This window comes from Indicator indicator, chromosome 20 (genome assembly GCF_027791375.1).
Source record: "Indicator indicator isolate 239-I01 chromosome 20, UM_Iind_1.1, whole genome shotgun sequence".
NCBI lineage: Eukaryota > Metazoa > Chordata > Aves > Piciformes > Indicatoridae > Indicator > Indicator indicator.
In genome coordinates, this window is record NC_072029.1 from 11,512,901 (window position 1) to 11,527,697 (window position 14,797).

The 14,797-nt window shown below is 59.2% G+C and overlaps 1 protein-coding gene across 1 annotated transcript; it reads left to right on the forward strand.

Moving 5' to 3' along the window:
• The first annotated feature begins 759 nt into the window (after positions 1-759).
• On the forward strand, positions 760-7,639 carry GBX1 (gastrulation brain homeobox 1). The gene is given in 4 exon segments (XM_054390169.1): positions 760-907; positions 910-985; positions 987-1,510; positions 7,122-7,639. Coding segments are annotated over 4 exon segments (1,266 nt in total).
• The last annotated feature ends 7,158 nt before the right edge of the window (positions 7,640-14,797 follow it).

Consider the following 14,797-nt stretch of genomic DNA (forward strand, 5'->3'; position numbering starts at 1 on the left):
TGAATCCGGGCCGTGGTCAGCAAGACGCCGGCTGTGGCCGGGGGACCTCTCGGCGGACGGGTCCGGGTGGGCTCAGCCTATCGAGCAGGCGCTCCCCGCCGCCGTGGGCAGTCCCCGAACAGGCGGGCTCCGGGCTGCGGCCCCGCTCAGCCGGGACTGCGACCGGCGGGCCGGGTCCTGCCCGACGGGAGCAGAGAGGCAGGGCCGGGGGAGACTCATTCCCCGCTCAGGCTCCAACCCGCCATTCCCACTCCGTCCCGAGAACGTCTCCGAGCAGCCCCGCGTCCGAACTGCCCCGCGTCCGAGCCCGACCCCACTCCCTGCCCGCCGCAAAGCTCCAGGACCTGAAAAGGGGCAGGCCGGACCCTTCCCGGACCACCACCCCCGCTCCAGGGACGGAGCCCGGCGGTCTGCTGGGACAGCACGGTAAGGCCGGCTCGGCCTTCAGGGGCGTCAGCGCGGGCGGACTCCGGGAGGCGGCGGGACTGGGGCGGAACGATCCCGGCTCGCCCCGTCTGTTGTCCCGGGCTCAGGGATGGCCCGAGAAAGGATGTGCCGAGCAGCGCGGCCCCGTCCCGTCCCCACAAAAGAACCCTTGTGCTGGCCCCATAATTGCTAATCATCAATCACCATTAATAACAGCTGATGAGGCGGGAGGGGGAGGCGCCTTCCCAGGGGCCGGCAGCGCCGGGGGGAGCGGGGCGCCGAGCCCCGGCGGAGCGGGCGCTGAAGGAGGAACTCGACCGTGATGTGCGGAAGATGGATGAGAGCAGAGGGCGACACCCCCGCCCGCCTCCCCGCCCGGCCCTCCCCTCCCCGCCCGGCCCGGCCCGGCCCCCCCGCGGCGGGGCGGGCGAGCGGGCGGCTCCGAGCGCGGCTCCACTCCGCCGCGCCGAGCCAGCGAGCGGGCGGGCGGCAGCTCTCGCTGGGCGCCGAAGCCCACGGGAGGCGGCGGGCGTGGGCCGGGGCCACGGCGGGGCCCGGGGAGTTGGCGGCGGCCCGAGCTCGCCGGAAAGTTGGTGCCGGCTGAGCCGGCGGCGCCCGCTCGCCATGCAGAGACCCAGCGGCCAGGGGACCGCCTTCTCCATCGACTCGCTCATTGGGACGCCGCCACCGCGCTCCGGGCACCTGCTTTACACCGGGTACCCCATGTTCATGCCGTACCGTCCGCTGGTGCTGCCGCAGGCGCTGTCCCACGCGCCGCTGCAGTCGGGGCTGCCGCCGCTGGCCCCGCTCGCCTCCTTCGCCGGCCGCCTCACCAACACCTTCTGCGCCAGCCTGGGCCAGGCCGTGCCCTCCATGGTGGCTCTTACCACCGCCCTGCCCAGCTTCTCCGAGCCCCCCGACGGCTTCTACCCGCCGCAGGAGCTGCCCCCGCCGCGCACGAACCCCGACGCCGGCTGCCGGCGGGGCACCGAGGGGCTGGAGCCTGAGGAGCTTCCTCCGGGGCGCGACAAGGGGCCGCCTGAGCCGCCGCTGCACTTCCCGGACCCCTTCCCCGGCCTGGCAGGTAAGAGCGGCGCCGGCCAGCCCGCCCGGTACACAGTATAGCACCTACGGCGAGCGTTTGTTCGTCTCGCCCGGGACTCCCGCAGCCCCAGTCTGGGTTCTTACCGGCGGCTGCGGGCTGGCGGGCTGCACCACGGGTCGCGGGCTCGCCAGGACAGGATCCGGGGACCGAGGCACGATGCGCTGTGGCGGTGAGACCTGCTCGCGGCTGTCGCTCCCGGTCCGTCCCGTCGGGCCGAGCTGGGAGGACCGGGCCGGCTGTCCTCTGTTCCGGGCCGGTTCCGCAGTGCCCGCAACTTTCGCAGAGACAAACTCCGCTCGCCGGGGCTCAGGCCGCGGTGTGACCGCGGTCGGGGCGGCCCCTCGGTGGGGCACGGGGGCTCCCGGAGCCGAGGAGGGCTCGGCGGCGCGGAGCTCTCCGAGGTCCTGGCATCCAGCCCGGGGTGAGCGAGTCTGAGAGCAGCAGAGGGCTGAGCGGCCCGGGCCGCAGCACGGCGCTCAGCCCTCCCGGTCCCTTTCCCGGTCCCACTCCCGTTCGATGCAGACGCGGCGCAGGACTGCGCCCCTTCCCCGGCACGATACCGCTTCCCGGGCGTACCGCGGGGCTGGGGGCTCGGGGTTCCCTCGCTTTCCTGCAGACCACCCCGGGCCGGACTTCGCCGCCCTCCCGGTGTCGCCCTGCTGCGGCTACTGGCTCTCCGAGCCCGCGCAGCGGCGGCAGGTCCCGTGCCCCGGCGGCTGCCACGCTGCCCGCTCGGAGCCTCGCACCTCTTGGTCTGAGTCCGCCGCTGTGCTCGTGGTCTCGGCACCGGCTGAGTCCGACGGCGCGGGCAGGCGGCAGCCCCGATCCTGAGAGCCCGCTCGGTGCTGGCCGGGGCGGCTCCCGCTGCTGTGGTGGTGTTCCCGCCTTTGTGAGCCGCGGCCCCTCCACGCGTGTGCCGCCTCAGGACTTGTTGCTCGGCTGGATCCAGCTCTCACTCTCGGCCACCTCGGGTCCTGCAGCTCCAGGTGTCCCCTCTGTGGCGAGACTGAGACAGCCCCGCTGCTGGCTTGCTCCGGCGTGGCCTGTCCTGAGAGCTGTCTCTCCCGGTCACCCTTGAGATCCACCTTTGTCTCGCAGGTTTCCAGGCACGGATGTGTGCTGAGAAGTCTCGGCTGCTTCTTGCAGTGCTTGACGGCACATTCTCCATCTTCCCTTTAGTCTCTCCTAGGTGAGCCCGGGGCTTTTCCTTGCCCTGCCTCGTCCTTCCTTCAGAACACTGTTTTCCTCTCTCAGGTACCTCTTGAACCTCGTACCTCAGCAGGACAAACAGGGTGTTTTGCCTCCCCCATTGCCTTTATAGGTTACTGGGGCTTTGGTGTTGTCAGGTAGCTCTGCTGAGTCAAAAGCCCAGTAGAACCTCACCTCTGGGGTGACAGTCTCCTCAGGGACAGAACTGCCCTGATCAAAGCCAGATCTCCCTCCACAGCTCCTCCATAGCTAAGCCAAACATGTTCTGTCCTCCCAAGGGACTCAGATGACCTGTCCCAGACAGTGGCCATTTCTGATACTAAGAAGCCGTGTCTCCAAGGCTTGCCCTGCTGTAACACGCTCATATGCTGGCAGGAGATAGGTCCTGCCACAGCTGTTCACTCACCACACTCTCTTACCACTGTGTCTGCTCCGGAGCCGTGAAAGATGCCTGTCCTTCTGCACAAGTGTGTTCCCCTGTGGAGCTGACTCCATGGGCTGCTCTGTCCATATCCAAAAGGATTTGGGAATGTGCCTACCTTCTTCTTTGCCTAATATTTCTCCTGACTGTACCAGCCAAGGCCCTAGAAATGGACAATAAGGTTTGTTTTACCAACCATCTCACATGAAAGCCAGGATGGTTCCCATGGGCTTTTTCTACAGATACAGAAGAGAAAGAGAGGAGGCATCAAAAACTAGCTATAATGCAGCTCATGCTAGCATCATGTCTGTGGCCCTGGCCAAAGCAATTGTTCAGGGAAGAGTAAAAGAACACAACCTGTGCAGTACTTCTTAAAGACACATCCCTAGCTTCCACCCACCTGCACTTCAGGGGCTTCCTGTGCCAGATGCTGTTTCTGTGTGTATAGTAACATTTGTCCAATTGCTTTATTGCTTTTCTGTGACCTTCTTTCATCTCCCTTGGAGTCCACCAAAAAGGAGGGAGAAATGTGGCATCAGCCACATCCAGAGGCAAGGTGTTCCACAGATCTCGTACCTGCAGAAGAACCATGTGAAGAACAAATGCCTCCTTTTGTCTGTTCTGCTGACATCAAGTGACTTACACACTAAAGTGACTGTTTCTGTCCCTGGGCTTCATTAGTCTCTCCACTCTGCAGTTGTCTATGGAGACAAGATCAGCTGCTTCTTGGATCAGCCAAGTGAGTCAATTCTCTGGTTTAAGGCCTCTCTCTGCATCTACTCTGTCTCCAAATTTCTCCACCTGTGGTCACACCTCTTGAGAGGTGTGAGGTGAGAGGCACGTTGGGAGATTGGTGGTAAGCAGCAAAGCTTGGGGTCTGGTTTGTTATTACCACTGCAACAAAGAGTATAGGCCTCAGGATAAAGTTACTCAACTGCCACCAGCTCTCCACACCTCTACTGAGAGTGTGTTTGTTCCCGAGCTGTGGAGGGCTCCATAATATCCAGGCAGTGGTCTGAGATCCTCTCTTGGTTTGAGGTAGTAACTGCACTTTCGGTCAGGGACAGGGTGACGTTTTGTGTTGTTCCCTATGAACATGACAAAGAGCTTGTGAGCCTATCAAGACGGGGCTCTTCTGGCTGTCACAACACACATTCTTGATTCAGGTCCCCCTGGTCTTGTATAACTTTGTCACTTGTGGCAACAAACATTCCTCACCATGCTTACCATGTCTATAATCCTAGAATGTCTTGGGCTGGAAGGGACTTTTAAAGGTCATCCAGTCCTATGGCCCTACAGTCACCAGGGATATCTGCAACTAGAGCAGGTTGCTCAGAGTCCCAAACATGGGATGGTTCCAGGCATGGGGCATCTCCCACCTCTCTGGGCAACCTGGGACAGGGTCTCACCACCCTCAGCATAAAAAATTCCTTCCTTCTCTTAAGTCTGAATCTCTCTCTTTTTGTCCAAACCATCACCCCTTGTTCTGTCACAACAGGCCCTGCTAAAAAGTCTGTCCCCAGCTTTCTTATTGGTCCTTCTAATCACTGAAAGGCCACAATAAGGTCTCCTCAGAACCTTCTCTTCCCCAGACTGAACAACTCCAACTCTCTCAGCCTGTCCCCATAGGAGAGGTGTTCCAGCCCTCTCGCCATTTTTGTGGCTTCCTCTGGACCTCTTCTGATAGGTCCATGTCTTTCCTAAGATCAACGAACAACTGGGACTTTGTGAAAAGGAAGCAATGGGTCAATCCTTCCAATACTGCCTTGTTGATTTTTCAGGTCACAATGCTTTGTTTCATGATAGCTTCACTTCCTGCTCCAAGGCCTTGATAGCCTCAATATACCCTCCCACCACAGGGACGGGTTCCTCTGCTCCATCACTTCCTTGATGGGAACCTAGTAGATGACTAACAGACTGATTTTTCTCTGTGAAAACTCCTGGCTTTGGCTCTCTGATCAGATAGCTCTGAGTTCCTTACTGCAAGCTCATTTCATAAGAAACATTAGTCTGCTAGAGACCTTTAAAACCCACGGTCTGGTTAAGACAAGTGCACCAGAGCTAGTAGCTACTTTACAGCATAACATGTTGTGGTTGGTAGCTCAGCTTTTCTCCAGTCTCTTTGGGCACAGCCTGGGCCTACAAGAGCAAACTGCCTGATGATGATGGTTTGATTGCGTGGTTGCTGGGATGCTGTCCTCTGTCACCAGGGAAGGTTGGAGCTGGACCTAGGAGTGCTCTTGGTAAAGACACCGGCATCCTCATAAGAGCTCTCTTACCTTGTCCAGCCTTGAACTCAAGCAGGCAGAGATGGAACATAGAAATGAAAGCTCTCCTTTTCTTCAGCGAGTGCCTGCATGAGGCTGTATATTGGAGCTGAAGTGCTCCATGCCACCTGCTGCTAATCCTCAGCCTCTCAAGCACAAATTAATTTTCAGGGTCTTTCCTATAGCCCCTATGCATATGGTAGACTTCTCCCTCTGTCCCTGAAGAAGGAGGTTGCTGTCTATTCTTCTACATCAGAATAGAAATAAAGGTGTTGGGTTTTCCCCCCCACTATACAAAGCGGGAGGAGCAGGGACATGAGTCCAGATCTCCAAAGCTATCCACCCACTTTCAGTAAGCCACAGACTTGCTGCAGAACTAGCAAGGGATGTAGGAGCTCCATAGCAATCAGACTCCTAACAACGTCTCCTGGGCTCATAACAGTCTCTTGCAGTTGCTGCTTGTGTATTTGCAGCCCTGCACATTCAGGCATCTGAGGGCTCTTCCTTTCCCACGGAGGTGAGGTGTCCAAAGTCTCAGGGTTCATTTGCCAGTACCTGGACACTGCTTAGAAGCTTAGACAGTTACTGCTTCTCCTTCTGCACATGGGATTATACTGATAGGGGCAGTACTTGAGGATCAGGTCCTTCCAGCAGGGTCAGGCCTGGAGAGCTTGCTGCTCTCTTCTAGTCTCAGCATAACTTTTTCACCTGTCTGTGCATAGCTGTGGGTCCTCTCCCTCTATGATTCCTGGTTATGGCAAGGAGCATCTTCTTACTTGATTTCCTATAAGACTTTTGTTTGAGGCCTTCTGCCAAGGAAGTGACTGGATTTTTCTTCCCTGCTGTCTCCCACCCATGTCCTCTCTTGCTCCCTGGCTGTTTGAGTGTTCAGGCAGCAGTTTGGGACCCAAGAGGCTGGAAGAAGGAGATTTGTATTCCTATACTCATCGATATTCTTGCAGGTAAAGTTACAGAGATGTCTGCAGTAACAAGCTCTGCTTCCTCTCTGGGTGGCTTGGGATCAGCTCCTGTTCGGTGATGTTGGCAGGCTCTAGCTTGCCCCTCTGCACAGGCTGTTGAGGGGAGCAAAGCTTTGAACATCAGCTGCTGGAGCACTTTGTTCCCAGCTCTGCTGTAGTGTATCCTGGGGTTGGGGAGGGTCTGTTGGCAGCAGCACACTCCTTGTTACTGGAAGTTTGCTGGTCTGGAACCAGCCCTGGTTGCTGCTTCCAGGATGGTCCTTCACCTCCTTCTTTCTGGTGAACAGCATCGCTGGTCTGATGCAGTGGGATGGGCCAGGGAGGGCTGAGTGGGGTGCAAGGCCCAGACTTTCTTTCTGGATGTGGAGGTCTGGACAAGCCCTGGCAGGACTGCGGGGTGCCCTGCTGGGATGAGGCAGTGGTGCTGCTACGGCCGGGGGGTGGGATGGGGGCAGTGGCGGCTGCTGGAGTGCCCCAACTCCGAGGTGCCCGCGGCTGTTGCCCTAGGGAGCCGGCCAGGCTGCGGGCAGTGCGGAGCAGAACTGTTGCGGGGTCGAGGGCTGCAGTGGGGGGCTGGAGAAGCGGCTTCTTCCGCGGGCGGCAGCGTGGGAGGAGCCGCCGGGGGGGCTCCGGGAGGGCCCGGCGGGAGGGCTCGGAGGGAGGGAAGGGGCGGAGGGCCGTGCCGGCGGGCGCTGACGCTATGTGCCCCGCAGACGGCAAGGCGTACAGCTCGGACGAGGAGAAGCTGGAGGTGAAGTCGTCGGCCACGCCGTGCAGCGAGCGGGAGGAGGAGAGCTCGGCAGGCGACAGCGAGGAGGAGCCTTTCTTGGACGGGGCGGCCGCCGCTGCAGGTTCCAAGGCGAAGGGCAAGGGCGGGCCCGCGGCTGAGCAGGCCCCGCCGGGCTCCGGAGCTGGCAAGAGTCGCCGCCGCCGCACGGCCTTCACCAGCGAGCAGCTGCTGGAGCTAGAGAAGGAGTTCCACTGCAAGAAGTACCTGAGCCTGACCGAGCGCTCGCAGATCGCGCACGCCCTGAAGCTGAGCGAGGTGCAGGTCAAGATCTGGTTCCAGAACCGCCGCGCCAAGTGGAAACGCATCAAGGCGGGCAACGTCAGCAACCGCTCGGGAGAGCCCGTCCGCAACCCCAAGATCGTGGTGCCCATCCCGGTGCACGTCAACCGCTTCGCCGTGCGCAGCCAGCACCAGCAGATCGAGCAGGGCGCCCGGCCCTGAGCGCCATCGGGGCTCTCGGACCCAGGGGCGGGGGACCCGGGGTGGCGGTGGCCGCCCGCTCGCACTCCTCTGTACATGTCCCTTATTTATTCCGTGTAAACTCTGTACATACGGCAGCGTGTCCGTCTGTCCGTGCCGCGGGGAGCGCGGGCCGCCTGGCCCCCGCGGGCCCCGGTCGCCAGCCGCGCCGGGCCGGGCCGGGGTGGGAGCGGGGCCGGGGCTGGAGCCGCGCTGCCCGGGGGCGGCCGCGCGTACATCGCTGTGATTTCAATAAATTATTTTCTATGGAGAAAGCGGCATCAGCCACAGCGGCCCCCGGCCGTGCGAGGGACAAGGACAGGGGCGGAGACGGGGCCGCGGGTTGCGGCACCGACCCCAAGAGCAGGAGGCTCTGGGGCTTGCCCGCCCTGCTGCCGGTACCGGGACCCCGGCTGCGCACGGAGCAGCGGTAGCCTTGAGGGCTCCATCGAAGCCGGTCCTGTGTCGTGTCGGGACACGGTGTGGAGCGGAGAAAGGGAGGCGGTGAAAAGCGCCTGGGAGCAACCTCCGAGTCTGCCCTCCCTCCGGCCGGCTGGTGCGCCGACCGGAGCCGGAGCTGGGGCGGGACCTGGGCAGGACTGCCCGCGGCCCTGCCGCCACAGCCTGCCCAGTGCTTGCCCCTCTCCACGAGAGGGGAGGGACCGGTGCGCTGCCCCCGGCCTCCCGGTGCGGCTGCGTCCCCTGCCCTGCCCAGGACAGCTGGTACTGCATCCACGGGGTATGTGCGATCCTCACCGGGATTTGCTCTGCCCGATGCACTTGGCACCTTCCCTGAAAGCAAATCCTTGCCCATACCATGGCACCCATGCCAGGACCCGGCCGCTGCTAGTCTTGTGCTGAGGAGCTATCTGGGCCCGCAGGCCCCCTGGCCCCTGCCTGCTGTCCCCAGCGCTGCCCCGTATCAATTCTATGAGTAGTCAGCCCTGCATGCCACCAACATCTCTGAGACCCAGTGATGCAGAGCCTGCTGGAAGAATCCTGCCTGGAAGCCTTTCACCCTCTTCAGCCCCGAGAAGACCCCATTTGCCCATAGGGAATAGGCAGAGAAAGCCTTCTACAGCTCAGGGGCCTCACTGCCACTAAACACTGGGGCAGTGCTGCTGCCAGAGCTGCCAGCCCCACAGCTGGGCTGAGGGTATGGTAAGGGTCTTGTCCTCCTTTGGAAACCTCAGTCTGTCTCACCAGTACCAGCTGCTGCTCTCTGACCATGCCGCTGAGCTCCACAGCAGCAAGCACAGCCAGGGTGGGCCAGGTGCTGCTGGCACTGACACTGTCCTCTTTGCCCCATCCTGCAACAGCTGCCCAGTCTTGTTAATGCAGGGAAAGGGGGGTGGTGAGGGGTGTTCGGGCACCCTCAGCAGAGGCTCACACATCTAGGCCATCCAGAATGAAACAATCTGCTCTGGAGTGCAAGAGATGCTGTTTCTGAAGCTAGCGGGTAGCTCAGATGACTGAGCCGAGCCCCAAAACCTGATGAAAATACAGTTTCACACAGGGCACAGCTGCTTGCACAATCCTGAGTCATACATACAGAGGGCCATGAGATCCCACTGCTAACTGGGTGTCCAGCCATGAAAGCTCCTGTGGCTGGTTTAAAGAATGTCAGCAACCCAAGCCCTTGTGGCAAGGGGGCTTACAGAGCTGTGCTGCAGTAGCAATACCCATTGCAATTCCACCAGAGATTCCTGGGCATGGAGAAAGCTCTCTCCAAGAGTGTGGGATGTGGTGCTGCTGGAACACTAGTTGCTTCAAGGTTTGATAGGGAGTCGCACAGGGCCCCCTTAGCCGTTGACACCTTTTCCTGGAAGACACAGCTTCTAAGAGTGGGCACATCACTGATAGCCCTGCCTGATGCCACAGCAAGGGCTGGCCCATCTCCATGCTACCTCTCCATGACCCTTCCCTCTTTGGCAGGTGCATTCTGCTGATCTGGAGAGTGAAGCCCATGCTCAGCCTATGCAGCTGAGTCCACCGGCAGAACCCTGTAGCCTCAGGGCACTGGCAGGGCTGATGTGCTCTCCCTGCCCATTGGCTGCTGCCTCTTGTCATCCTGTGCCGGGACAGCCACAGCTGAGAGCAGAGCAACCGTTAGGAAAAAGCTGTGCTCCTGGATGTTCCAGGTGGGTGCTTCTTTCCTGCAGGTCCTGAGACAATTCTGCAGGATCATTTCATCACCAGGATTTCTGAGCATGGCCAGCTTCCTGCATCCATGGTAGGACAGCTGTCACCTCTGTCTCCTGTGCTACCCATCTGGAAAGGGAAAAGCATCTTCAGGAACTACCTGGCCTGAATCTCCTCACAGCATCCCCATTGTGGGCTTGGCCTGCTCAGGTAGCAACGTCTGCTGGCATTCACTCTGGATCAGGGGAGGTAAACGTCCTCTGGCTGCTGCCCCCTCAGGACATGTTAGAACCTGAGGACCTGCAGCTGAGGTATTCCCTGCTTCTGCCTTCTTCGGTCTGGGTTGGTCTGAGCAGAGATGGAAACTTGCCTATATGACATGGCTGTGAACGGGGACAATGTGTCACCTGCAGCACTAACTCCTGCACGTGGACTGGTGCAGGCACATCTCGGGGAGGTGGGAGGAAGCAGGATAAAGCCATTGTGCAGCTGTAAGCGGTGCTCTGTCACTATAAATGTGTCCACATGAGGGGTCTATGCCACTGCAGCCCAGCATGGGCCAGCTGTAGGAGATTAAACAGAGCACTCAGAGCTGGGGCAGTGACCCTGGAAGGAGTTAAATTCAATTCAAGGTCCAAGATGCCCTCTTATTCTCCCTTGGCATCTCTAGCTGACACTGGATTGTTGTATCCTGCCTGAGTGACAGCAGCAGTTATTGTGTCCTTCAGGCCTCACTTCTCATGCCACTGCCTGCCCCCCACCCCTCACCCCGATCTCTGGGTGTCAGCACCCCTGCTCTGGCTGCACCCTGGTTCAGCTGCCCAGCAGCCATTTGGGTTTGGCTCTCTCTGCTGTTGGGTTAGCTCAGTCCCAGAGCCAGTGCACAAAACAACATACATCCAGCCGTGTCACTACAGCTGCGAGTGCTGCAGCTTGGTGCAGCTCGAGCTGGAGTTGCTGGAAGTGGCAGACTGGCTGCTGTCACCAGCAGGCTGGGGAGAGCTGCAGAGGAGCAGCAGCGAGCAAGCTGTGCTATGCAGAGAAGAGCAGAGCAGAGCTCCCCTGTGAGCCCTGCGCAGCGCAGCGAGGCTTGGTGCCTCCCACACAGCATGGAGTGATGGTACTGCCCATGGTGCCAGAGTGACTGCAGCACTCCCCAAATGAGAGCTGCTGGGGCAGAGGGTGTCCCCTGAGCTGGAGCTATGGGTGCTGCAGCGTTTACACTGTGGTGGGAGGAGGAGAGCAGCAATGAAAAATTGGGCAGTAAAGAAAAACACTGACATGACAGAGCTGTACAGATGGGCAGGGACCTTGGGAGGTCTCTGGTCCAACACCTGCTCAAAGCTGATCCCATTAGACCAGGAGGTTGAGGAATGTGTCCAACTGACTTCAGGTATCTCCTTGTATCTATTTGGGATTTCTCATGGACCCCCTTTTGTCTGCTGCCTTGTGTCCTGGAGTAGGAACTGGGGGGGAGGAAGGAACTCTTACAAATGCATACACGTGTGCGTGCAGCCCTGTGCCCCCCATCGTGCCTCCCTGAGTGAAGGGCAGACTTGGCTGTAGGACACACAGAGAGACAGACATACGTGGCCATGCAGCTATTGATACATCTGTACACAGATACATGCCAACACCACTTAACTTCACCCTCACAAAGACAGCTTCATCTTTTTCTCCCTACCCAGATCCGAGCGCTCATTTACCTGGACAATGCCTCTTACAGAACCAGGAATGGAGAAGTGATGGCATCTCTGGGGGTGGTGGGATGTTATTCACTCAGTAATCCCCACTTGGGAAAAGGTTTCCAGTGGAAAAAGGCTGGTTAGAATCAGAATCATAGAAGCATTTTGGCTAGAAATTACCTTTAAGATCATTGAGTCCAACCACTGTCTAACCACCAAGGCTGGTGCTAAACCATGTCTCCTAGCACCACATTTCTACCACTTTGAAACAACCTCCAGTGACGGGGGGATTCAAACACCTCCCTGGGGAGCCTGTGCCAGTCTTTGAGAACCTTTCAGTCTAGAATTTTCTTCTAATATCTGACAAAACCTCCCCTGGGACAACTTGAGGCCATTTCCTCTTGTCCTATCACTTGTTCCTCAGGAGAAGAGACCAACCACCTCTTGGCTCCAATCTCCTTTCAGGGAGTTGCATACATCCAGAAGCTCAGCCTGCTTTTCTCTAACGTTGACAGTGCTCTGACAATGAGCTTGCATGAAATTCTGATGGGCCACCACGTGGTGCTGGTGCTGCTGGTATTTCTTAGGCAACCTCTCCAGGACTTGCTTGGAGGCTTAGCTGACCTGCTAGAGGTTCACAGTGCAGTTCCCCAGGAGGTCACACTAGGGTTTTTTTTCCAGAACTGGTGGCTGTGATGGGCCCTCCAGCCCTTATATGAGCAGACAGGGCAGAGGAATGCTGCTCTGGGGGTTAGAATCCATGTTGGTGGGGTTGCCTCTAAGAGAGCAGCTCTTTGTTCTCCTGGCCTTGGTCAGAAGTACCATGTGGGTGTCATCACTGCAGGAATCCTGCAAAGTGATGAACCTCTGACTACTGGGGAGAAATGTGCTCTGACTGGGCATGAGAGAAATGATCTCCTGTACCACTGGCCTGGCACCTGGAAAGGTGGTGACCTAATAACCTTCAGATCCTCTACAGCAGCACACAGTGTTCAGATTTGGTAGCTAGTGTGGTCATGATGAGCAGAGTGCAAACCCCTGGTGGGTGCATCTCCAGTGTTAAAGGAAATTGACCCAAAGCCTGAAAGAAATTATCAAGGGCATACTGGGACTGGGGCTTGGGAGGAGAGAGCAACTGGAGCCCCACCATGCAGCTTCTCACTCAGGTGCTGGGTGTTTATGAAGCACTTCACCAGCTGGCAGTGCTCAGTGATCCCCAGCCAGGCAGGGCTGCTGAAACTGCTCCCATGCAGGGGCTCCCACACAGGGGCTCCCACACAGGGCTCCCACTCTCCTGCCCATGCTAGGCCTTTCACAGCCTGCCAGCTCGTGCCAGTGTCCTGGCAGCTGAGGTCTCCTTTGGAGGACTTTGCCAGGACCTTGCTGTGGACTTCTGCACCTACAGACACTGCAAGTACTGAGACATGACTGGGCACAGGGTACAAGGGCTGTGGTGGAGCGTGTTGGTGCCATATGTTGGTCAGCACAGCCAAGGGAGCTGGGACATGGTGCCACACCTCTGCCTGCTCTTTCAAAGAGGCAGGATTGGTTGGAAACACCGAAGTGCAGACCAAGAGCATGGTCACTGCTCTTGTAAAGGCACCTCTATGGTCCCAGCTGGGGTAACACTGCCCTGTGCCATAGCTGCTGCCCAGCCACAAACTCTCCAGAGGCTGTGCCAGCTCAGCCAGGGCTGAGAGAGGGCCCACAGGGCTTTCTTTGCCAGCTGTGCCTCATGGGGCTTGCCCTGGCATGGAGCATATTGTTGTACCCAGACTTTCTGAGAAGTGGTGCAGACCTGTGGCATGGCTGGGTTTCATCCTGGAGCTGCACACTCTGGATGTGTTCATGTGCCCTGAAGCACCCGTACCCTGCTGCAGCACCCGCACCCTGCTGCAGCACCCGCACCCTGCTGCAGCACCCGCATCCTGCTGCAGCCACTGCCGCAGCACAGGGGGGCACTGGGGCTGGCTAGCCATAGCAGGGGCTTCATGGTGCTGCCAAAGAGCTGGTGTGGTCATCACTGTTGCTGGGGCTGCTGCTCTGGCCCATGCTCATGGTGAGCCTGGCCCCAGCCTAAACATGGACACAGCAGCTCCTGCCTTAGCCTGTCCTGTCCCAGGACTGGCTGGGTGGTGCCAGATGTGCACCAGGGTGCTGAGATGCACTGGAACAGTAGGGTAAGGCTGGGCAGGGCAGGATCTGAGTGCTGCTGCTGAGGCCTGTCCCCGCTGCCAGCCAGGAACATGTGGCTTTCCTAGCAGGGATGCTGCTGTTCAGTACAGACCCTCCTGACAGGGATGGGAGAGGTGCTGCAGCACTGAGGCTGCCTGTGCCCAGCACTGGCCCTTACCCTGAGCATCACCCTGGTACAGGCTGACCTCCCTTAAAGAAACCAGGGCCACTGTGGTGCCAGGAGCCCACGACAGCCTTGCCTGTCCACTCATGAGCTGGAGGAAAGGGCTTGTGCCCAGCACCTGTCTGCAAGGTGTGGGCAACAGCAGGGCACTGGCGCTGTCCCACTGGGCTGTGCACTGGCAGCAGTGCCAGCTCCAGCAGAACCTGGCCGGGGCTGTAAGTGCCCTGAGTGAGGGGGCTGCACACCCCAGGAGGAGCTGCTCAGGATGTCCCCAAGCAGCTCCCATAGGCATGGCTGCTGCTCCCAGCCCGGCCCTGGAGGCAGAGTGTGGGGACAAGCGAGGGGCTTGACTGCGGACCCCATCCCACTGCTGGGGTCTGGGCTGGGCTTGGATGGGAAGGGAGGTGCCAGGGCCGGGCCGGGCGGGATCCCGTGAAGGGGATGATGTATGGGCAGATGTATCAGATCGCACAAGATAAACAAGCAGTGAATTTCATCAGGGCCCATCATGGCTTTAATTTGGCTGCCTAATGAGTCAGATCCAGCCGCGCAGATAAAAGTTGTCAGAGCCGCAGCCCTAATGAATTTCTTGCCACTTGTAATCAAGGCAGCTTGTCTGAGGGGGATGATTAATGGGCCCCAGAGGAGCTGCCGTCCCTCGGCTTCCATTCCCGCTAATGCAGTCGCCAGGAAATTAACCAAACCCAGCGCTGGGCTGGGGCCGAGCCGGGCACCGGCTGCCTTCCCAGGGAACGAGGGGCAGGAACAAGCATGGGCGGGGAGACTGGCACCAGGACCAGCACCGGGACCAGGACCAGCACCGGGACCAGGACCACTATGCTGGCACATACAACTGGTACACGAGATAAGGGATGGGTGGAGGGGTGGGGCCACCATTTACAGCCACCACTGTGACCATGGGAAGGTCAGAGACAGGAGTGGGCTGCTGAGGGG